At 52.6% G+C, this 22,290-nt stretch overlaps 1 protein-coding gene and 1 long non-coding RNA gene across 5 annotated transcripts in view; one reads left to right on the forward strand and one right to left on the reverse strand.

The window, feature by feature from the left end:
• OTOF (otoferlin) overlaps nt 1-22,290 on the forward strand; it is an 89,315-nt gene that overhangs the window by 35,480 nt on the left and 31,545 nt on the right. For 2 of the 3 annotated variants that reach the window (XM_082428033.1, XM_082428035.1), the window contains exons 5-9: nt 1,430-1,611; nt 14,440-14,513; nt 15,916-16,042; nt 16,515-16,569; nt 22,110-22,241. In XM_082428033.1, coding sequence (XP_082284159.1) covers nt 1,430-1,611; nt 14,440-14,513; nt 15,916-16,042; nt 16,515-16,569; nt 22,110-22,241 — 570 coding nt within the window. Of the gene's footprint in view, nt 1-1,429; nt 1,612-8,507; nt 8,553-14,439; nt 14,514-15,915; nt 16,043-16,514; nt 16,570-22,109; nt 22,242-22,290 lie in introns of all 3 variants that reach the window. The other variant, XM_082428034.1, reaches the window with a different exon arrangement.
• Nucleotides 54-16,002, reverse strand: LOC309644353. 2 transcript variants are annotated; one of them, XR_014254380.1, is made up of 5 exons: nt 14,355-16,002; nt 13,946-14,202; nt 5,680-5,751; nt 4,361-4,453; nt 1,617-3,874 (listed from the first exon to the last, which is right to left on the reverse strand). It is a non-coding gene; the product is annotated as an uncharacterized lncRNA (long non-coding RNA). The 2 variants fall into 2 exon arrangements; XR_014254379.1 differs by lacking the exons at nt 1,617-3,874; nt 4,361-4,453 and adding an exon at nt 54-1,270.

Here is a 22,290-nt window from a genome sequence, read left to right on the forward strand (position 1 = left end):
CTGTCACATCCCATCCCAGCACTTCCAACAGGAACACACATGTACTAATGACGCACAGTCTGTAGGCATTTAATACATGTTCAAACAAAGGAAGGAAATAAACCAATTGGGACGCCCAGACCCCAGGCTCTGCTCTGACGCATCTGTCCCCATGAGCTCACTGATGCCCACCACTGGGCAGTTGAGCCTAATGGTGAGGAACACAGCCCTTGGGTACAAACATTCATTAGGCCACCCACTAACTGTGGGCTGGCTGCATACCATCTGCAAAGTGAGCAAAATTACAGTATCGACTTCACAGGAGTGCTCTGAGGATTAAATGGGAATGCACAGAAAGTGCTTGGAACAGTTAAGCATATAGTAAATGCTCAATAAATATATAAAGTAAGATCAGTAGCTATTATTTCCTGGCCTCAGTTTATCCATATGTAAAATGGGGCTGTACCATGGTTCCCCAACCCTGGTCCCGCATATGACCCTATGTAGTAGCCAGCAGAATAGCCTCAGAAGCAGGACTGCAGCCACAGGGAGCCAGAATGGAAGGAACCCTCTCTGAGGAGTGCCAAGGGTGGGGCAGAAATTCCCACGGTGCCTTGGTGGCTCAAGACACTTCTTCCCTGGGGAAATCGAAGCCTGGGCATTCAGAGGACCACATGCCTAGTGGTCCTGGAGCAAGCCAACCCCTGACCTGGAGGAAGGGAAAGCATGTCTAGAAGATTTCCTAGCACCCACACGGGCTGAGGAAGGGACTAGGATGAGTCTTCCCTGTGCACTGGGGAGAAGCTAGAGCTAAGAGGAGGCTTCTTGCTTTGTGGCCCAAGGACACAGAGAAAATCCCATGGTGACCTCGAGCTCCCATCCTCTCCAGATTAGGAAGGTGGGTGTCAGGTGAGCAGGAAGAAGTGCTGACCTCACGCTTTTGAGGGTGTCCAGGGCCTGGGCTCCTCTCCTGAAGGACATTCTCAGCTCATGTCATCAAATCCCGAGAGAGCATCAGGAGCGAGGGGAAGTCAGCTGATTTCAGACAGGCCACCCCTGGTCCCCGCAGGCAGCCCTGGTTCTGAGAAGGAGAGAGTGACCTACACCACGGGGACACTGGAGGATGCTCTTGATTATGTGTCCAGTGGACTCGGCCCACCCCCAGCCCAGGCTCAGCTGCCCGGGGTGGGCCCCCCACCTCGGGCACCAGGGAGGAGGAGAGCCACGGGCAGCAGGATCTGGAGCCACAGCTCATCCAGTTGTCAGTCTTTCTGAGCCTCTGTTTTCTCATCTGCAAAACGGGAAAGTGGGGGGAGGATAGTACCCAGCTTGCCTTCCTCCAGTAAGTTAAGGGCGTGAAAGCACCTTGTAAAATCACAGAGCAGCGGAGGACACGGGATCATGACTGTTATTGCCGTCCCAGCCGCTCACCGCCCATCTCTCCCTCCAGACCAGCCTGTGCGTGGAGGTCCGGTATCAGGCCACAGACGGCACTGTGGGCTCCTGGGATGATGGGGACTTCCTGGGGGATGAGGGCCTTCACGAGGAAGAGAAGGACAGCCAGGAGACAGATGGGCTGCTCCCTGGCTCCCGCCCCAGTTCTCGGCCGCCGGGCGAGAAGAGCTTCCGGAGGTAACGGGCTGGGCCCTCTGCCCCCAAAGACAGAGGGAGGATGCCTGGGGCCTGCTCCCCTGGAAGGCCCCTCGAGGCCTGGGCTCAGAGCACAGACCTGAGTTGCTGGAGGGACATACGCGAGGAGGGGAAGTGTTTCTGCAGCATCCCCTGCACCCCGACTCCAGAACTCACTGGGGAGGCAGCAGGGTGTCTGCGATCAGGCTGAGGGGCCAGGCCTCCCCGCTACCCGGAGGGAGGCAAAGTTCTGGGAGGGTGGGCTCTAACATGGGTGGAAGAGGCTAGACCTCCTGCCTCCTCAAAGAATGGGAAGAGCAGACAGGAGGAGGCTCTGATCTCTCTGGCCCAAGACCCAGCAGTGCCAGACCAGCCCCAGGCAGCCTGGCCTCCGCCCTGGCCCGGTGAAGGCCCAAGAGAGGGAGGCTGCTTCCTGCCAGAGTGAAGCCAACGGTCCTGGTCGGGACCTGGCCTCTATTCTGTTGAGAAGACCACATCCCAACACCCTAGGTGTCCAGGATTCACACCTTCAAATGTCCAGTCACACACAGAGGACAGGATGCTGTGTCCAGGCCTACTTGTTCCAAATGCACTATTTTTACAAAAAAAGGAAATGCAACTGTATTACTCTCAGAGCCCAGAGAGACAAACTCTAGGTAAAACACTGTCCGCAGGTTCCTAGGTCACTGGGAATAATGTGTAAAACACAGGTAAGTCAGCGGTGCATCTGAAGGATGGGGGTGGGTTTGGAGAGGGGGGTATGCTCCCCTCCCATTGGAAACATCTCCCTCCCATCTCCTTCCACCCTGTCCTTTCCAAGTAAAATTGATTCAGTACTTGTTCTGAAAAAACATAGATGCTAAATTAGGGTAACTGAATTTTATACTTTTATTGTATAAATATATTTTCTTTCTTTGCCCTTGAACCACTCCCGCCCCCCTCCCCCCCCCCAGACATATACAAGCTTCAGACCCTGGGAGCCAGGTGGGGAGTAATCATAGTAAGTCCAAAGGAACCATGCCTGTGGCAAATGTTGCCGGACCTGTGACTCCAGGTCAGCCGTGAGGTGGGTGGCATCGCCCAGGCCAGCTTGGAGACCGTTCTCCTTAGACTCCAGGCTGGGTAGCGTAGAGACAGCGTGTAATCTGGCCTCAGGAGAAACAGGTCTGAGTCCCAGTTCTGCCTCTTACCAGCCTCGTGACCCTTGGCCAGTCACTCCGACCCTTACAAGGGGGCTCAGGAAAATGGGAACCCCCACCCTGCTGCCGGGAAAGCTGAGGGATAATGGAGGGTCAGGCTGTAACTGGGGTGCCAAGTACTACCCCACGTAAGGGCTGGTGATGAACAGGCTCTTGGACAATGCAGAGGGTTAGGAATCGGGCTGGAAATGGTGAAAAGAGGAGCGGGGACGCAGTGGGGAGTGTGGGGATGCTGGTACTAAGGGTACCATCTGGTCCCCATCCTCTGTCCCCATAGAGAAAAGAGCTTGTCTGCGCTACACGTGGGCTTTAAGAAAGGGCTTTCTGGGGACAGATTGGACGCCACGTGAGAGCCATCAATTGCAGGGAAAGGAACGCTGGCTCCAAATCAGGAGAGCTGAGTCCCATTAAGTCGCATCCTGACTGCCGCTAACTAACTGACTTTGGAAAAGTCATTAGCCCCTCCGGGTTAGTAACAGGAATGGGTTGAGCATCCTGGCTGCCCTCCAACTCTGACATCCTGAGGGACCCAGGGACTATCCAGGTCCCGTGGGTAGCACGCGTGGAGAACAGCTCTCTGGAGCTATGGAAGCCAAGAGGGCAGCCCTGTCTGGGGTCGCTGCAGCTCAGGCAATGCCCAGCCAGGTCCTCTCTCATCCCACACAAGTGGGCCAGGGTGTTGATGGAGGGAACAGTGAGACGATGCAGTCAAGCATGAGGGGCTTTGGTCCCGGACCTGCAGACCGTCCTGGGCCCCAGGAATACGGAGATGGAGAGGGTGCCTCTATCCTCCCTCACATTATAGCCTGGCTTTCCCACCTCCCCAGCAGCAGCAGGAAGCAGGAGCAGGAGAAGTTTTATCCCAGGGTTTGGGAATGGGGAGAGGATGACGACCGCAGTCAGAGCTCCTTGTCTTCCGGGGTCCACGGCCTGCTTTGGAGGGGCTGGGTGGGTGTGTGCGCAGATTCCCAGCTGCACTGGGGCTGCCAACCCAGACCCTGAGAGCGCCTCGGGGTGGTGCCACTGCCACACGTTCTCTGGCCAGGCCTGGCCATGCACCCAGCAGGCTGGGGGCGGGGGGAGGGCAGAGGGGTGAGGAGAAGGTAGAGCTGGTTTAGAGAATCTGGGCTTCTCCTGTAGTTTAGTTCTAGCTGCCTGCATGGGTCAATGAGTTCTAGGTCAAGGAATGCACGGTTCCAAGGGGAGCCCGGATTTGGCCTCGCAGCCTTAGGTGTTATGTCTCACCCTCCTCACGTAAGTGCCAGCCAGCCAGGCCCGTCAGCTCTGGGGTCTGGGAAGAAGCCATTGTCTTCTGGGCCAGAGAGCCCTCCAGAAAACATTTGGCCAACGAAGGAACAGGGAGAAGGAAGGGATGGATGTGCCCAGGCTCTGACTCCAAGTCAAGTCTTCCTTCGCCCACATCTGCTCCCTGCCCTCCAGCCCCTCCTGGGAAGGCACATCGCTTTGTAGGTCAAGGTGCCCAATCTACAGGGTGCCTCTCTGTTGTTTTCCCAACAAGAAAACTTCATTGCTGGTAAGCAACGGTCTCTCACCTGGTTGTCTGGATCCACAGGCGTCTGGTGTGGGAATCCATTCCTCCCTGTGTGATGTGGCCGGGTGGGGTGCTTGCTGGAGGGGTCGGGGAGCTGGTGGAGTGAGGGGCAGGAAGCAGCCTCAGGTGCAGGACTGGTGGCATGAGGCATCCATTCCGTGCAGGGCAGAGGAGGCCGATGTGGGGAGGTCTCCCTGCAGGGCCTAGGTGCCCCCGGCTGGGCTCCTGCCATCTGCCCTCACCACCCCCTGGAAGGGGCTCTGCAGACATTCCTCTACACTCCCAAGGCCTTAAGTATCTTCCCGGAAGTTCCTCCCATTGGACCTCAGGGAATGTCCACTGGCAGCTCTGCCTGAGCAGTCCCCCAGCCCCCAACCCACCACCACCCGCCCTCCCATTAACCCTCTCCTCTCATGGTTCCATCAGGCCCAGGCCCTGGTCGGTCTCCTCCCATGGTTCCATCAGGCCCAGGCCCTAGTCGGTCTCCTCCCATGGTCCCATCAGGCCCAGGCCCTGGTCGGTCACCTCGCATGGTTCCATCAGGCCCAGGTCCTGGTCAGTCTCCTCCCATGGTTCCATCAGGCCCAGGCCCTGGTCGGTCTCCTCCCATTGTTCCAGCAGGCCCAGGCCCTAGTCAGGCCCTCTGAGCCACTCTGGCTGCTTCTGTAGGCCCTGCCTCCAAATCAGCAGCCTCTGATTTCAGCTGGCTCTTTGCACAATATGCCTGGGAGTGTCCCAGGAGGCAGTGCGGTGCCATGGAGAGCACAGGGCTCAAATCCCAGCTCTGCCCTTTGGAGCCCCACTTTACCACCTGTAAGATGGGGGTGCTGATGCCTCACAGGAGTGTTAGGGTCAAATGAGATAATACACATGAGCTGCCCACCGGAGTGCTGGCCCGTGGCCGGTGCTCAGCCAGTGTCCCCTTCCTTCCTTCTCCCTTTCCACAGTCTCCATGTTACCCCGCCACAACCTGTTCTACCCTGAGCAGCATCTGACCTTTTGGCCCAAGATCCCTCTCAGCTCTGGCCCACCCCACCCTACTCCAAGGGCTCTGCCAACAAAGCTGCCCACAGCCGGAGCTTCACCGCCGCTCAGGCCCGGGCTGGGGTCTCACTCGCTCACAGGACTCCCTCTCCCCCACAGCTGTCAGTGTTGCAGAGAGGGAATGAACTACTAACCCCGTGCGCACTTTGCTCTCAGAAGCACAAAATCAGGGTTCCGGGCCCCTGCGTGTCAGTGTACATCTGCCCTGTTGTCTGAAGAGAGAGGAGACTTTGGCCCTGAACACACACACGTGCCCAGGTGTTTTCTCACGCTTACCTGCACATACGTTCTCTCGCTCCATGACACCAGGGAGCTGCACACACCACCAGGTTCTGGGCAGAGGACCCCCTGTTAGAAAGGACAAAGAAGGGAACCCAGCCTTAATCTCACAACTGCACTTCAGAGACTTGGGGCTTTCGCGGATTCCCTGTATTCCACTCCCTGTATTCCGCGACTCTCCTCCTCATTTTCTCCACCTGCCTGGCCCTCCAGCCCTCCTTCTGCCCAACCCCCCTTCCTGGTGTCCCTGCTGGGCTTCTCTCTGCGGGGTCTAATCCTGGGGGAAGGGAAGGAGCGGGCCACATTTCTTGTTCTCCTTCTGGATCATTCTTCTACTCCAGTGGAGACCCATAGAAGAAGGTACCTCCCTCCTATGCCTGGGGCCAGGGGACAGCCGGGCATGTGTGCATGCCTGGGGGCTCTGACAGAGATGTGCAAGGGGCATGTGCCCTGGGGTATGCAGAGACGTGGTGTATGGGGTCAACACACCCAGCCTCACCCCCAGAGTGCGGGGTGCCCACAGCCCCTCCCCCGCCTCCCTCCACCAGGCTGAGCTCCAGAGCTTCAGCCGCTCCCCAGCAGCCTGCAGGAGCCGGGGTCAAGGCCATGCTGAGATCTGGGGTGAAGCAGTGCTCAGGAGACTCCTCCCAAACTCAGCCGCTTCACCTGAGGTGGGGGTCCTCTTCACCCCCTGCCCGGGTCTGAGTGCTCAAGTGAGGCCTCACGCCGTGAAGCACTAAGATCCCGGAAAACCCTCAGTCCCCCAGAGGCTGCCATATTGATTCATTCCCCTCCCCCCCCAGCCTCCATGGCTCCTTCTAACCGTGCACACAGAGTGATGGGGGTGGGAGCTTGAGGAAGAGGTGAGTGAAACTGAGGCAGAGAGAGAGAGAGAGAGAGTGTGTGTGTGTGTGTGTGTGTCTGTGTGTCTGTGTGTGTGTTGGCTGAGGAACAGAATTTACCTGGCCAGGCTGGGACACTTAAAAACACAATGTAGACTCTAGGAGGAAAGTCAGGCCCATCCAGGGCTTCACGGAGAGGTCCCCTAGCAACAAGGACTACCGTGAGGTCAAACCTCTCATCCCCACCCCTTGCGGCTGAGTGACTAAGGGCAGGCAGAGTCTCAGCTCCCCCGTTTGGAAAATAGGATAATGATACCACCTTGTGAGACGGCTGGCATCGATATGTCAAGGCATGTTTAAGTTCTCACCACAGGGCCGTGCAGTTATTAATGTTAGTTGTAGTCATAACAGTGCTTGTAGTAAAATCACAAGAGTATTATTTTTTCACAGAAAGAGGGTCTTTTCCCTTTTGCATTTCCACACTGAGAGTGTGGACCTGTGTGCAGCCTCTTAGCCAGCCCAGGGGCCTGGAGCGCGTGAGGAGGGGTAGGGCACGCGTGTGCCAGGCACTGGCTGCCAGGTTGCAGGTACACACTGTTCCCTGGCCTGCTGTGTGCTTGAGGGGGCCCCCCGCTGGGCCAGCCTGACACCTCTCTGCCATTTCAGAGCAAACCCCCAAAGGGAAAGAGAAAAAGGGTCAGATGTTATCATTTAGATACACAAATTCCACCTTCCTGACCCACCCTTGCCCACTCTCAGGTGATACACTTCCCCTTCCAGTTCCTCTACTGCAAAGATTTTCAAACTTTTCAGGGTCACCCAGTTCTTTAAAAAATAATAGACAAAAAAACAAATTTCCCTCGAAACCTGGATCAATAATTCAGAGAAAGGCAGCCCCACTTGGATTCATGTGGGGTTGGGGCCAGTAAATCTCCCGTTCGGCCCTCATTCTCGAAAGCTCATTGGAGCCCACGCAGCTCTCAGTGGGTCCCCGTGGGGGCCCAGGCCTGGCCAGACCCCCAGCCAGGCCCGGGGCCAGAGCAGGGCTGCTGAGACCGTCTCCCCTTCTCTGTTCTCTGCTCGGTGGTCTCAGCCGATTGCGGTAGCCAGAGACCTCGCTGATGTTAACTCCTTCGAAAGGAAGTACAAACTGGCCAGCTGGCCAGATGGAAAGGACAGCTGTGATCCACTGGGCCTTCAGGACCTGAGCTGTGAGGGATTGGAGGCATGCCTACCTGGGCAAGGTCTGTGCCAGGACAGGGTGTGAGGAGAGGAAAAAATTGGTAATTGTTATTCACTTCCGTTCCCTCATCCTCATTGCCACAGCATCAGGGAAGCACTGAGAGAACATTCCAGAAGGGCTTTCTGGAAGCCTCCCTAAGGAGGAGGAGGAGGAGCCCTGCTCTGAGCCCTGGAGCAGTAGCTCGCTTACAACTGCAGGCCCAGAACCTCCCTGGCCCACCTTTCTTCTCCGAGGCCCTCAGAGCTGGGAGTCCCCCACTCTATTGGAGGGGATCACGCGTGGTGAGGAGAGCAGGGTGGCCCAGGCCTGGACGGTAGCAAGGCTCATCTAAACTTGTGTTCCCTGTGGAACCTGCAACCCACATTCAGAAATCACCAGACCCTGACCTGGGGGAGGAGATCAACGGGGACCCTGAGGCCTCCTCTGTCCCCAGGGACCCAGGTTCTCCTAGGCTTGGGGTCAGTGGGACAGTGGCCACCAGCCCCACTCCTGTGAGCTCCTCCCCAAGAATCAGGACCACAGTTCCCCTCCTCCCCAGGGCAGAGCCTGGGCCATGGGGCCCCTACCCAGCAGGCTTAGGCTTGCTTAAGTGAGAGGCTGTGGGGTGAGGGCTCTCCGGGACAAGGAGGCCCCTGGGGAGTGTGGGGATCAGCAGGGCCAGGGGCTAAGTCTGCGAGTGTCTCTGGTTCACACCCTCTCACACACATCCCCTTGTCTCCTCATTTCTTCCCCCTACTCAGCAAAGGCAGACAGAAGACCAAGGGAGGCAGAGATGGCGAGCACAAGTAGGTGGCCGAGGCCAGGGTGGAGCCCGCGCGGCTCGTGAGAGGGAAGGGTCCTCAGCACAGGGTACAGATGGCGGGGGGCCCGGAGCAGTGGTGGAGCCAGCACCGGGTGATGGCAGGGCGAGGGAGGTCTCTGCATCTGGCCATGGGGGCGAGGCACGGGGGGTTGTCAGGGTGGGTGCAGGCCTTCTGGTTTCCACTCCCTCCTCCCTCCTTTCAGTGTCTCGATTCCTCCTCCACTTCCCTGTTCCGTCCCCCATGCCTGTGGGCAGGCCCCGAGCTTTCCCTGTGAGGGAGGGAGTGGGGACGGCCCAAGATGCCAATGGCTCTCCCCCAGAGCCAAGGCAGGGCTGGGCTGGTGGACACGCAGTGCTGGAGGCCCAAGAAGGACAAACTGTGGGCACCGGGTGGCCACAGGGTGTGGCCGGAGCATGGAGCCCAGAAAGCTAAGGAGAGATGACCACTCTCTGGTGGTCTTCGCCGTCTCCATTCCCCAGGGGACTCCAGATGGGAGGGGCCGCCACAAGGTATTAGAAAGTCTCAAGGTCGGGGGGTGACAAGTGGGTCTTTCAGCCTCCCCAGAGCTTGCATCACCTCAAGGACCTTGTAGCATCACAGGGAATTCACAAGGGCAGTGGCAGTCAGGGCTGACCACACTGGAGCGGGCTCTGCTCCAACACTCATTCTTACAGGTGACAAAGCTGAGCCCCAGAGAGGGAAGCAAGCGACTCCAGAAGAGGAGCAGAGCTGGGACTAAAACCCAGAGAATTTAACTCCCAACCCAGGGTTTCCAATAGGCCCAGTAAGTTTAGAGCACTTGACTATATTCTAAATTTAATTCTCCGAACACATCAACAAGCGCTGAAAAGCCAGGAATGTGGTCTTTATTTTCCAGATAGGGAAACTGAGCCCCAGAGATGTTAAGAGATTTGCTCAAAACTGTGGTCTTAATAAGTTAAAAATTAGTCGACAAGACAATATCACGGCGACAGCAGGATTATTTGTATAGGGGTCTGAAGTGACGAGCACTGGTGTGGGCTTGGGGCATCTGCTTGCATTAAGATCCCGGGGACTCCCAGTCTCGTTTAACAAAAGCATATTGAGTTCCAGCTCCCGCTTGTTATACACGAGCAAAAAGCATGACAACAAGGCAATGGCACCGTGAAGGCAAATTCGGGCCCAGAGACCTGAAGGATCGGAGAGTTTGCCAGATTACAAGCAAGGGAAGAAGCCTCAGGCAGACAGCACGTGCCAGACTTGCAGAGGGAGCCAGGGAACAGGATCTTGGGGGGTGTGGGAGATGACATCAGACTGCTGAGCTGGGGGTCCCACTTAGGGAGAGGGCTCAGGGTCAGGTTTTTGCATGGACAGATAGACATAAAAGGCCCGTATGAGACACAACCAACCTGCCGGTCTCCCAGGCTCTCTGTCTGAGATCGGTGATGCTCTAAGACCCTTCTTGATTTCCAGCTCCCCAGTCTGTCCTGGGCCAGACCCCCAAGGGATTCAGGCTGGCCTGATCCCTTTGGACACAACTGTACTAAGGGGTGCCTCACAGTGCGAGCATGTAGTAGGCCCACAGTAAATGCTGGTTCCCTTGCACAACCCCATCCTAATGTCCTGCCATTTCCAATTCACAGATGAGATGAGTAAACTGGCATTCATTCTTATTTTAATGTGTAGAGCCTTAGGATGATTGAAAGGGTAGGAAAATGGGATTTCTAAGAAGAGATTTAACAAGCTGAAATTCTTTAGCCTGAAGAAGAAAGGCTGTGGGAGCAGTTTTACATCTCTGAAGGGTTATTGTGGGGCAAAACTGGTTAGTTTCTAGCTCTCCTGAGGAGAAACAAGAGGAAAGAGAGAACCATAAACCCTGTGTCTCTTAGGTAGGAGTTTGTTTCTCCCAATTACCTGAGGCCTGAGCTAATGAGCCTTGACAGTTTCCACTGCAGGCAGTCGGAGGGCAGAAGCCCCAGGCAGCCATGGCCTTCGGTTCATTTCCAGTCCCACCCCTCTAAGTCACAACCTCCACAGTAACACAGAGACCTGACTGAGACCCAGCTCACTAAATTTAATTTGGCGAATGTTTCCAAGCCATCACTGGATAGTTCCAAGCTCTCCCCTAGGACCCCAGGTGCATTACCCAACCACAAAGACATTCTTAGCCATGGAACCAGCAAAGAAATCGTTAGGTCCATAAATGAAAAAAGAGTTTAAAATGAGTGAACTAACTAGACTTCCCTCTAGAGAGAAATAGCTATCTAAATTGTGCGTGCATATCATTCTGACTGTCATGAATCCAGCAATGGGGAAGCCCAAATGTGATCATAAGCCCTCAGAGGGTCCTGAGCGGCCCACCTCCCCGGCTCCGGCTTCTCAGGCTTTCAGACAGCCACGAATACGGAGCCACTTGGTTGCAAAGTGGTTTTTCACCAAGTTGATTATTGGCTTGTTTTCTTTGTCTGTTTCTGTCCATATTATACCTTTAGTAACTGGAGAACCATCTAGACCAAATGCAGAATTTAAAACAAAGAAACATCAGTACATCAGTAACCTAATCAACAATTTACCTTTTTTGAAATCTAAGTCTTTAATACAAGTGGATAATCTTCAAAATTCCCTGATTAAGTTAACATTTATTTCAAGAATAACCTTTACCCTTTGCCAAGAGAAGCAGGCATGATGGGCAACTGATGCACAGTGAATTCTGATGTGTCATCAATTAGAAAATTACAAAGGGCAGTGATAGCCGATGACATCATGCTCTGCTGCCCACAGTTCACAGGAATGAAGAGCTAGTCTCTGAAGAGAAATGAATAGGTGCAGAGCCTACAGTAAGAATTCTGGGAATTACACTTGCCCTACATAGTATGCATTTTTCTATAAAGGGATGTCACCATGTTGAGATAATCCCAAGCACACAGGAATCCCACCAATGAACTTATCCACTTGAGATGGTTAAAATCATGCAGGGTCTGGGGAGAGAGGTTTCTCCTTTGAATTGCTTCAGGGTCTGGTAGACAATGGTCAGATAAGTATAGATTTTTTAAAGTCTCAATCTTTGCTTCCAAATATGTTTGTTTTAAGGACTAGAGTGACTTTCAAATTCAAGGGCCATAACTGCCCAAGGGAAGCCCCAGGCCATTTTCCACTTGGATGGGTCCTTGGGACCAGCATCAGAAATCCGCAATTCCCTGCTACCCAAACCCCCTCTGGGCCTCAGGCAGCAGGACCAGATCCGGTATCAGAATGCAGAGTGGCTGGCTTCTGCAGGCAGGGCCTGCTCTGACCCCATACATGGCTTTGACCTACTATCTCAGAGCACTTTCCTCGGTGACATTAGGGGGTGGCGGGGATGGGTGGGATGGGAGTGGGGTTGTGTGGCTGGAACAGACTGTGTGATGGCAGCGTGTAAGTCACACACGGACTGGGGCTGGGGACTCTAAGGATGACACAGCCCAGGAATGGCTGAGAAGTGATTGTACACGGTCAGCACAGGGCCCTCCTGGGTAAGGCAGGAGAGCAGCAAGGCTGGGAGGAAAGGAAACCCAAACGCTGGGACAGGAAGCAGAGGGAGGGCCCACACTAGGCTCACTTCCTGTTGCAAGAGTCAGAGTATGGCCCGCACCCCTGCCCTCGAGGCCACCAAGCAGGGAGAAATCTCACAGGTTGGTTCGTTGTAAGCCAGGCGGGATGGTTCCTTTCTCACCACCGTACAACTGTTTTTAATGGGCTCATTGATTGGTGCAGTGTTAGGTCACCAGTAATTTAATATTTGTACCCTTCTCTTCCCAAAATGTCTTGATGCTTACATTACTTTGAATGAGCCTCCTCTCTGTAAACATGGGCCCGGTCCATGGGACTCTTCACAGATGACGTCCCCATCTGCAAGTTGCGCTGGCCCCATGGAGACTTTCTGCCAAAGTTCCAAATGGTCAGGACGGGATTCACACCCGCAGAGAAGGGCAATCCCACAGCAGCAAGGATGCAGTGGAAGTATTGCCAGCCTGGGAGGTGGTAGCTTCAATCCCAGCTCTCTGAACCTCAGGTTTTTCATGGGTTGAACGAGGAGAAGCATATGTCCCTCCCAGGACTGCTATGAAGATGAAATGAGCAAACATCTGGAAAAGCCTTTGGCCCAGATTAGTGGCTCAAGAAAGGTTATATAATCTCTTCTTGGGGAGAAACTTTTAAAGATAACTCCAAAGGCATCAGTTTTCTTTTTTTAGAGTGCCTTCTTTCCCTTTCCTCCTGTTGATATGTCCTGGATAACATGATGCTGGATAGTGTGAAGAGATCAGTGCTACCCCAGCCTTCTTTCATCTGCCTCGTGCCTTTTTAGGAAATCATGAAGATGCCAGTGTTTCTTAAAGTGTGAGCTGGTGCCGCATGAAAGAGGTGGTCCTCAGTCGCTCTCTCACTGGGACACAGACACATTCCTCTTCATGTCTTGCCAGGCATATGAAGAGTAAAGAAAAGGCCTGGAGCTAGGATAGGGCCAGGTTGAGGGGAGGAGGGGCTTGAGATTTCTAGGCCATCTCTACAAGGACAGAAAGGTTTTCCCCAATCTCACATGACCCAGCATAAAGAACAGGGGTTCTTCATTACAGATAATAAGATGTGGTCAATGGAATAAAGCTTTTCTAACTGCTTCAAACCTCAACTCTAAACTGTGGTCAATAGTATCCTCCTCAAAGCTTGCTGTGGAGATTAAATTATTTTTTAAATATGTTAAAAAAAAAAAAAAGAGCAGGTGTTCTCGGGGAACCATAGCCAAACCTCCACAAGGAGATGCCTGACCCAAAGATGGGTGGGCTCTGCTGCTGTAGGTGAGCTCAGGGTTGGAATCTGCACCCCACCCCACCTAGGGATGGGGCCCAGGATGACAGGGGCACAGCCAGGAGGAGGGAGAATGGGAAGTGGACGGAGTCAGGTGTCCAGCTCATGCAATATTGATGGAGTAATGGAATACTGCACTTTACCGCCTGTTAATCCTACTCCTGGTCCCTCCTGGACCAGGGATCACAAGCTCAGCTGCGGGGACATCACTGACGGGACAGTGAGGACCCCCTGCCCCCTTCCCTCAGCCCCCCTGACTGCAAGGCCCTTCTCCTGGGGGCACAAGGCCACACCAACCAGAGGAAGAGGTAGGAACTATGGAGTCTGCCATATGTTCCTGGGGGTTGGTTGCGGGGGAGGTTCTGTAGTGAGAGCGGACAGGCAGAAGGGGCAAAGCCAGGACCAAAGATAGAGACGGGAAAGGGCCCATCTCCTTCTTTTCACTGGGGACCAAGGAGAATCCAAAGGCACAGAGAGGTTGGGAAAGACAAGGCCGGCTTCGAGCACCACAGCCGTCTGAGAACTAAGCAGCTAGTTTCAACCGCACTTCCTACCTGCTCACCAGCCTCTGTGCCTCTGAGTCCCGTTTCTGCCCTTCTGTTCTGATGCTTTCTCTCTGGTTGTCTGGTTTTCTTTCCACTCAGCCGAGGTGGGGTGCACGGTCGGGGAGGATGAACTTGGCGGCACGGGCGGAGCTCAGAGCTCTAAGACTGGACTGAGGGGGCTGGGATCAGGACCCCGAGGGGCTCCAGCTGAAACGGTTCTTTCCACCTGAAGGCCGCCTTTACTGGTCGCCGACCCCGACCTGCTCCTGAGTGGTGTGAAGACACGGGGAAGGAGGAAGTGGTGGGGTTCCCTCTGCCCTAATTCCCCCTCACGGCTCCCAACTTGGGAAATTTGGCCCCCAATATATCTTGGGACCGGCAGGTGAGGGGCTGGAGCTTGGATCTCCCTTTCCCTTACGTGTTCTTTCGGGTTTTGCTCTTCTATGTCTGTGTCTTCCTCCCGGCGTCTATCTCCTTCCACCTCATTCTGGCGGCCCTCTCAGAGCCGGGAGGAGCGTGTTTTCCGCCATGAAGCTCGGCAAGAACCGGCCTCACAAAGAGGAACCCCAAAGACAAGGTATGGACGCGTGCCCCTGCCCACGGTCCAGGCGGCCCCTCTCTCCCCTCCGGTGACCAAACCCCTCCTCTCCGCGGGCAGCGCCCCAACGGGCTCTCCTGCTATTGGCCGGCGGATCCACCTGGGAGGGGCCTGGCCTCTCATTGGCTGACGGAGAAGCCGGGTCCTGAGAGTGGTCCTCCGGAAGGGGGCGCTCCGAGGGCTGAAGGTGGGTAGCGCATTTCCTGCGGTCTAGAACTGAACAGCAGAGCCCCTCAGTCTGTTGGGCTCATCCTGCCGTCTTTGCTCTCATTCTTTCTTCTCCACACAGAAGCATAGAAATTTTTAATTAGAGGCGGGAATAACCAAAAAAAAAAATTATTTGGCCAATTCCCTGTTTCTGGGGGAAAATCAGAGTCCTGAGAATGCTTGCTCCGTGGCAGGACTCGCTCTCCTGCCTTTTCCCCGTGACCTCTCACGAGGCTGCAGGGACGGCCCTGGGGGAGACAGGCAGGGTGGGTCCTGGAAGACTGGAGTGGCCTGTGGCACTGGTGCCACCGGAGCAGCAGGCTGGGGAGGGCGCAAGACAGCTATTTAAGAGGAGGCAGGGAGCACAGTTGGAATACAGGGGAGAAATGGAGTGTATTAGGGGAGCTGTGTGTAGCTTTCTAACCCAGGTCTGTAGATCACACACCCATCCTCAGGGCTCCTGGCTTCCCTCCCAGCATCCCCTGTGTGGCCCACTGGCCCCAGAATCTCTCTCTTTGTCTTTTGCCCCCATGCGAATTCCAGCTGTGCCTTTTGCCTTCCTAGATTGGAGAGGGCAGAGCTGCCGGCTGAGACTCAAACCCACCATCCTTGGGTGGCTTCTCAGAATCGTCATTCCTTCATCTCATTGGATTAATACTCATCAGTACAGGGTTAGGTTCTGAATTCCATCAGCTGTTTTACATGGATAAGTTCCTTCCTAAGCCTCAGTTTCTTCATCTGGTTACATGAGAATAGTGCCTATCTTGCCAGGCTGTGACTATGAGGATTATGAGGACTAAAGATATATGTATAACGTGCCTGGCATTGTGCCTGGCACATAATAGCCACTCAGTAAACGGTAGCTACTGGCACAGGAGGTACATAAGTGTGGATTATTTTATTCCTGACCTTCCTCCACGAAGGATATTCAGTGCTTGCATAAGTGAGTTACATTCAATTAAAATTAAAAAGCAAGACCAGGTGCAATTGCAGTTAAAATCAGAGATCACGATTAGGCCAGAAACACCGCAGATATGCAGACCATAACATTCTAAGCAGGTGCTACCAAGTAAACCTGGAATTTGACTCAGCTCCCTGGATGGCAAAGCAGAAAGGGAAATACAGTCACTATCCCACCATCCAGCCCACCTAACTGGCCCTCCCTCTTCCCCAGATGAACCGGCAGTACTGGAGATGGAGAACCTTGACCGCCTGGCCATTCGGCTGGGGGATGGGCTGGATCCTGACTCCATGTCACTAGCTTCCGTCACAGCTCTCACCACCAACGTCTCCAACAAGCGGTGAGTGGGCAGGAACCCCACAGCCCCAGTAACCTTCACCAGGTCAGGCAGGACCCAGCTTGCTATGTTTGGAATTTGGGTGGGGAAGAATCAGGGCCCATGGACAGCTCCTTCCTAACCCTGCCCCTTTCTTCTTTTCCTGGATGTCTCCCTCACCTCTCCCCCTGCAAAGGCAGGAGCCTGTTCCCAGGTCATTCAACACCTCAGGGCAAAGGGAGATCACGGAGCTGCCCAGCCCACACTTGAACCTGTTGACCTAATGTCTGTCTACCTATCACTTGGGCCATTGGTTAGTCCTCTGTATTGGAGCCTCTGAGAACAACTGATCCCCATTCTGTTTGGCAGTCCTGGAGTGTTTGAAGATCATGATTCTGTCCTTCTGCCCTTCTCCAAGGTCTAACCACTGCCAGTGCCCTCCTCCCCTGCAAACAGTCCCCTTATACCCAGCCTGACAGTACATTCCCCTCCTCAGATCCAAGCCAGACATTAAGATGGAGCCAAGTGCCGGGCGGCCCATGGATTACCAGGTAGGTGGGGCAGCTAGAGGCCTTATGCCTTTCTGACTCTCTCTAGTGGGGGGTTCTGGCCAGATGTGCGTTATAGACTCTGTGAAGGCATGGATCTGAGGGTCGTAGAGAACCACAAGCTGAATATATGTTACCAAAGTAAGCTTGTTCCTGGAAAGCACTCACAGCAGTGTCATAAGTAGAGAAGTACAAACCCAAAGAGCAGCTTGAGAACTCTGCTTATGCTGGTCAAAGCCCTCCGAGGATTTTGTAACCGTCTTTATAAAGTGAGAGGGACCTGGAAAAACCATAAAAAGACCAAAGAGCATCCAAAAAAAGTTTTTTTAAATAAGTGTCTCTGAAGAAAGATATTTTGGTGTGTGTTTTTTAAATTGTTGCTTTGTATTATTTTGATGCTGGAAGTAATGTCAATCCTGGCTATCTATAGATGCTGAGAATATGGGTGTTTTTTTCTTCTTTTTGCTTCTCTGTATTTTCTGAGATTAACACTTAATTTTTTTATTTGTATGTTTCTAAAACTGGAGACCAAATGGCTGAGATAGGGAGAGATTTGCAGCTATAAGATTGCTGATGTGGCCACAGTGCAGGCAGGATGGGGCATGAGCATGGCTGGGAACTGCGGGGAGAGAGCCATGTGAACAGCAGGACCCAGTGCAGCCCTCCCAGCCTGGGGCCTCATCCTCAGCTTTGCAGGGCCACAACCTCAATTTTGTCTCTTTTCCCAGAGTTGATCGGAGCCTGAGAGACTGAGTTACACTAACATAACTCACGATAGGCTAATGTACAAGCCGGAAGTACCTAGTACTTATTTATAAACTGCAAACAAAAAGGGCCCAAGGACCACGAATTCCTCTGGACCCTTCATTAGGAGCTATCAAGACCCAGTTGTAGGTGAAAAGACTGCTGGGCGTTCCTAGGATTGAGTGAGTGTGCTGGCTGGTCGGGAGGGCGGAGCCTTCAGGAGACCTCACCTGACTGCCACTGCACTTCCTGCCTAGGTCCAGCGCCAGGCCCCAGAATCAGAGCAAACCCCTCTCCCGGGTTAGGGCTTTATCTTTGATACCCATTTCCCAGGCCCCATGCTCCCTTCTTTAAGGACAGCCCACCTCACCTCACTCAGGTGATAATATTGAGGACTTGACACCAGCTTTCTTTGTATCAGGTACATCTGGTCATATTTCCTCAAGGATGCACCTTGTCTCTCTGAATCCTTGCTTCGGTTTGTTTTCATCCAGTCGGTGACCATCTTCCCAGGGGCTTGAAAAACAGCCCCAGGCAGTGTCAAGCGGACCTGCCCCTGTGGTTTCAGACAACCTCACAACACTGGGCTCCTTGGAGGTTTGGGAATGTCACCTCCTCACCTCTCTGCCAAAACCCAAGCACAGAATGTCCTAACACTTCTGAGGGCTTTTCCAGGACGCTTGGCTCAAGGCTTTGCTCCTCTGTGTTCTGAGAAGAGAAAAACTTCCAAAGAACAAAGACCTCATAGTCAGATACCGTTCAATCTACAGTGTCACGAGCCCGCCATGTAAAGGCACATAGAAAATGGTGCCATCGTTATTGTTGCTGCTAATGTAACTGTTATTTTTTTGAAGGTTTACTATGTGCCAGGCACTAGGCTAGGTAGGTATGTTTTCCATTTAAGTTAATGTAATCTTAACAACCACCCAAATATAGGTATTACTGTATTTCATAGGCGAGAAACTGAGGCCCAGGGTGGGTAAGCAGCTTGCCCCAGGTCACACAGTTATTCAAAGCTAGAAACAGGGTTCAAACTTGAGGGTGTCCTACCCCATAGTCAGAGCAACTAATTTCTCTCTAATTAAGCCTTTTGAACAGTCTCTCCCTCTGGTCCCTGTTCATCTTTAGCTTACTACCTACTGCATGTTTTCAAAAGCTCTTTCAAACCACTTCCTAACAGAGACTTTTATTAAATGGACCAGACAGTCAGCCTCCAAAGACTTTGTAAACATTCTGAACTGAACAAAACAGTTGTATTGGACCTGGTAACACAGTATTCCCTGACAGGTTGATTCACATCTCAACTGTAAGTGTGAACACACTTGGAGAGAGAGTTGTGAGGATGCAAATGTGGAATTATTCTTGCTTTCAATAAGTACAATGTATAAAGCAAGAAAACCTATCAGGAGGACTTCACTCTCTTGGAGAACTTGGCTTTGCTGAGTTAGAAAGACCTCAGCCAGAGGCACTTAGCTGAACTCAGATTCAGGAAGGATCCTCAGGGCTCAGAACCATCCTAAAGATTGGGTAGCACTGAAAGGAGGTCCCAAGGTGAAAAGACCATGGTGTACTCAGGCCCTTTGTTTCTTCTGTTTAGAATGCATGTAATGCGAAAACCCTTTCCTGATTATTGGCATCTCAAAAGCAAGAAGCTGCAGCTTCCTCCCTGTGAATATGCAGTTTCCCCATCAGAGTGGGCAAAGCTTGGAGCTTGGCACTTGGCAGGGATGTTCTTGGCGGGTCACAGAGTCCTGAGTCTCTCCTCTACCCTCTCTTCCTGCCACCAAGACCATATACATTTTCACCTCCAAACATCTCTCCAGTTTTCACCTCCATGTCATTTATCCAGCTCAAGTGCAATATGGCAGCCACTTCCTATCTGATCTCCCTGCTCTCATATTGCCCCCTCCACTCTATGCTCTACGCCACCACTGGAGTGATCTCAAAATGCACAACTGGTCATGTCACATCTCTGTCGCCTGGAGACGAGGGAACATAAAGGATGTTTCAGAAGAGCAGTACTAAGGGGTCCACCACCTCTCACCTCCAGCTCCCAGCAATGTTCTTGCAGCCCATTCAGACCCCTCAGAAGCAGGTCACAAAGCACCATGACTCTTGGGTTCTCCCAGGACAGAGGTATAGATTTACACTCAGCAGTGTTCCTTGCGATGAGTTTCATGAAGTCACCTGAGGATTATGTCCCTTATCTTGGAAGGAGAAGATGGAAGTCAGTCACCAAAAGAGTTTCCCTGGTCAGCTGGTCAGTTGGTCCCTTAGTAGCTCTATTTGCCTCCCCCTCTTCCATCATGGAAAGATGGAGTCCTCTGCTGATGACTGAAATCCCCTTCTTCAGAGTTTATTGTTTTGTTTTTTTAATTTCAAGTCCAAATGATACATTCCCCTCCATAGAGCAGCAGGATTGGGGGGGGTGGGTGATCAGGACTGGCATTCCCCTCCCCCACCAACGCCAGGCCGCGACCTCCTTTGTGCACTCCCAGGGTACCCCTCAGGCCACCCTTCAGCCTGCAAAGAGGACACACTGGAGCCTCCTCCCCTTGCCCCACCCCTTTCTCCTTTCAGCCCTGTGCCCTCCCCTCCCTACCTGCTTCCCGCCTGGTGTCAGAGCTTCCAGCTAGGGTCGTCCACCATTACTGGCTCTGCTCAGTGGAAGAAGGTGGGAACTCTGGGTCCTGAAAAGGAGCAGGGGGCAAAAAGGTTATCATTACGGCTGAGTCCCTGGGTGAAAAACATAAGAACCAGCCAACCTCTCACACTGCAAAAGTTAATCTCCTGATGGCATAGCTTTACTACCTTATTATGCCAAAACTGTGTTTGTCTACTTCCCAGTCTTGAGTTACAGAAAATCTTTTTTTTTTTTTTTTTTTTAATGGAGGAAAAGGGATGGGTTAGCTTTGGGGGAAAAAATGAGCTCTTAAAAAAATCTTTGGTATAAAGTTTCATAGAGCTTAAAACTCTATAAACTACTATGCAAAGAATGTTCTGGAAGGACTTCTAGTGTCTGTTTGCTCTCTTCACAGTAAACTTCTCAGAGCTGGCTCTATTTCCCTTTTAGCTCCCTGAAAAAACAGTGATTATTGAACTCCTTCAGAGCTCCAGATTCTCAGCTCCATTCCCTTTGGAACCTCATTCCACATAGAAATGCTTGTTTTCATAGTTCAAGTATTACTTCAATTAGTAAATGTTCAGTTTCCAGTTCTATATACTTGCTTGGTAATGTTCTCGTTGTCATCAGCGTTTTTATTTTTTTAACATCGCTAGTTTTGTTGTGTGGATTTTTCTTGGCCTTCCGGATATTTATAAGATATATAAATATCTGATGGACGCAGTGGATGATAATTTTCATGGCTATTCTTTTTCATGAAAAGGGAGAATGATTCTCTTGAGTAAAATCATATTTAGTAGTTGCATCAAAGCACAGCAATTAAAATACCAACTCTCCAAGATGAGAATGGTAAAAAGCAACTCATACAGTTTCATAAGAAGAGTGCTGAGGCAAATGCTAATACTAGCTCAACATAAGCTATTTTGTTAAAATGCAAGTTCAAGAGACTTAAATAAAACAATATTAAGTGTCACACACGACCCTATCTGTTTGGGACACCAGCCACTTAACTGAAAGTAAATTCTATTTGAGAAGCCATTTATAACAAGAGCTCACATTTCCTAGACCTGTCTACTGTTTATGAAGCACTTTTATGCACATTATCTCATTCAACCCTCACACAAACTTACAGATAGGTAGTGTCTTCCACTCATAGCTGAGAAAACTGAGGCTCAATGTCATTCCAGCAACCCCGAGTCTGTGCCTCTTCCTATTTATCATGGCCCACCCATGGCCACTGACACCTCCAGATCCAAAGCAAGAACTGATGGCTTACAATGAGAGTTCAGGAAAAGTATGTGCACAAACACATACACGAACACACACACACACACGCACGTCTCTACCTCTCTCTCTCTCTCTCTCTCTCTCTCTATATATATATATATATATATGCAAATATTTGTTGAATGGATGAACAACTGAAAAAGGGCTTCCCAGTATAGAAATAAGATTCCAGAAAGGTGGACGCCACTGAAAAAGATACAGAATGCACACAACATGCAAGTATCAAGGCAAAAAAGGTGTGCTCAGGTGGGCACCAAAGCCCCACTGGGCATTCAAAGAAATTAAACAAAAGAAGAGGAGCCAGGAATGTAGAAAGGGTGCCAAATTCCAGAAATAAAAAAGATGTCAGAGGCCTGCAGGCTTAAAATGAGAAATGCTGGAGCAGAAAATTAAATGCACGTTAATGGAGACTTAGAAAGCTTAATCCCGGAGTGCACAAAACCTGGGAGGTAGGTTTGCAGCCCTCGGTGAGGCAGGGCCATTGATGCGGGGAGAACTTGAAGCGCGTGGAATCACCCGGAAGCTTTAAAAGTATGGATGCTGGATGCCACTCCTTCCACCCCTCCCCCAGGACTGGACTGGGCTGGTCTGGAGTGTGGCCAGGGGCCTCAGGGTCTTTACCCAGCATCCTTCCCCTCCCACCTGGTAATTCTGCTGCACACCTACTTGGAGGTGATCTAGCCACGCCCCTTCTTTGTAAATGAGGACAGCGAGGCTTCGTGGGGGAAAGAGCCCAGGATCACCAGCGGATGTGCGGCAGGCAGACTGGCACCCAAATCCCGTGTTGGCTCCCGGCACCTTCCAGCCCGCTGCCCAGGCCCCGACTCCTGCAGGACCAGATCCAACCTCACCCGCTTTCCTGCTCGTTCCCCCTCTTGCCCGCCCGCAGGTCAGCGTCACGGTGATCGAGGCTCGGCAGCTGGTGGGCTTGAACATGGACCCCGTGGTGTGCGTGGAGGTGGGCGACGACAAGAAGTTCACCTCCATGAAGGAGTCCACTAACTGCCCCTACTACAACGAGGTCAGCGCCCGGGGCCCCAGGTGGGGAAGGGGCCTCCGAACCGTGGCAG

This window comes from Balaenoptera physalus (assembly GCF_965194825.1).
Source record: "Balaenoptera physalus genome assembly, chromosome: 15".
Lineage (NCBI taxonomy): Eukaryota > Metazoa > Chordata > Mammalia > Artiodactyla > Balaenopteridae > Balaenoptera > Balaenoptera physalus.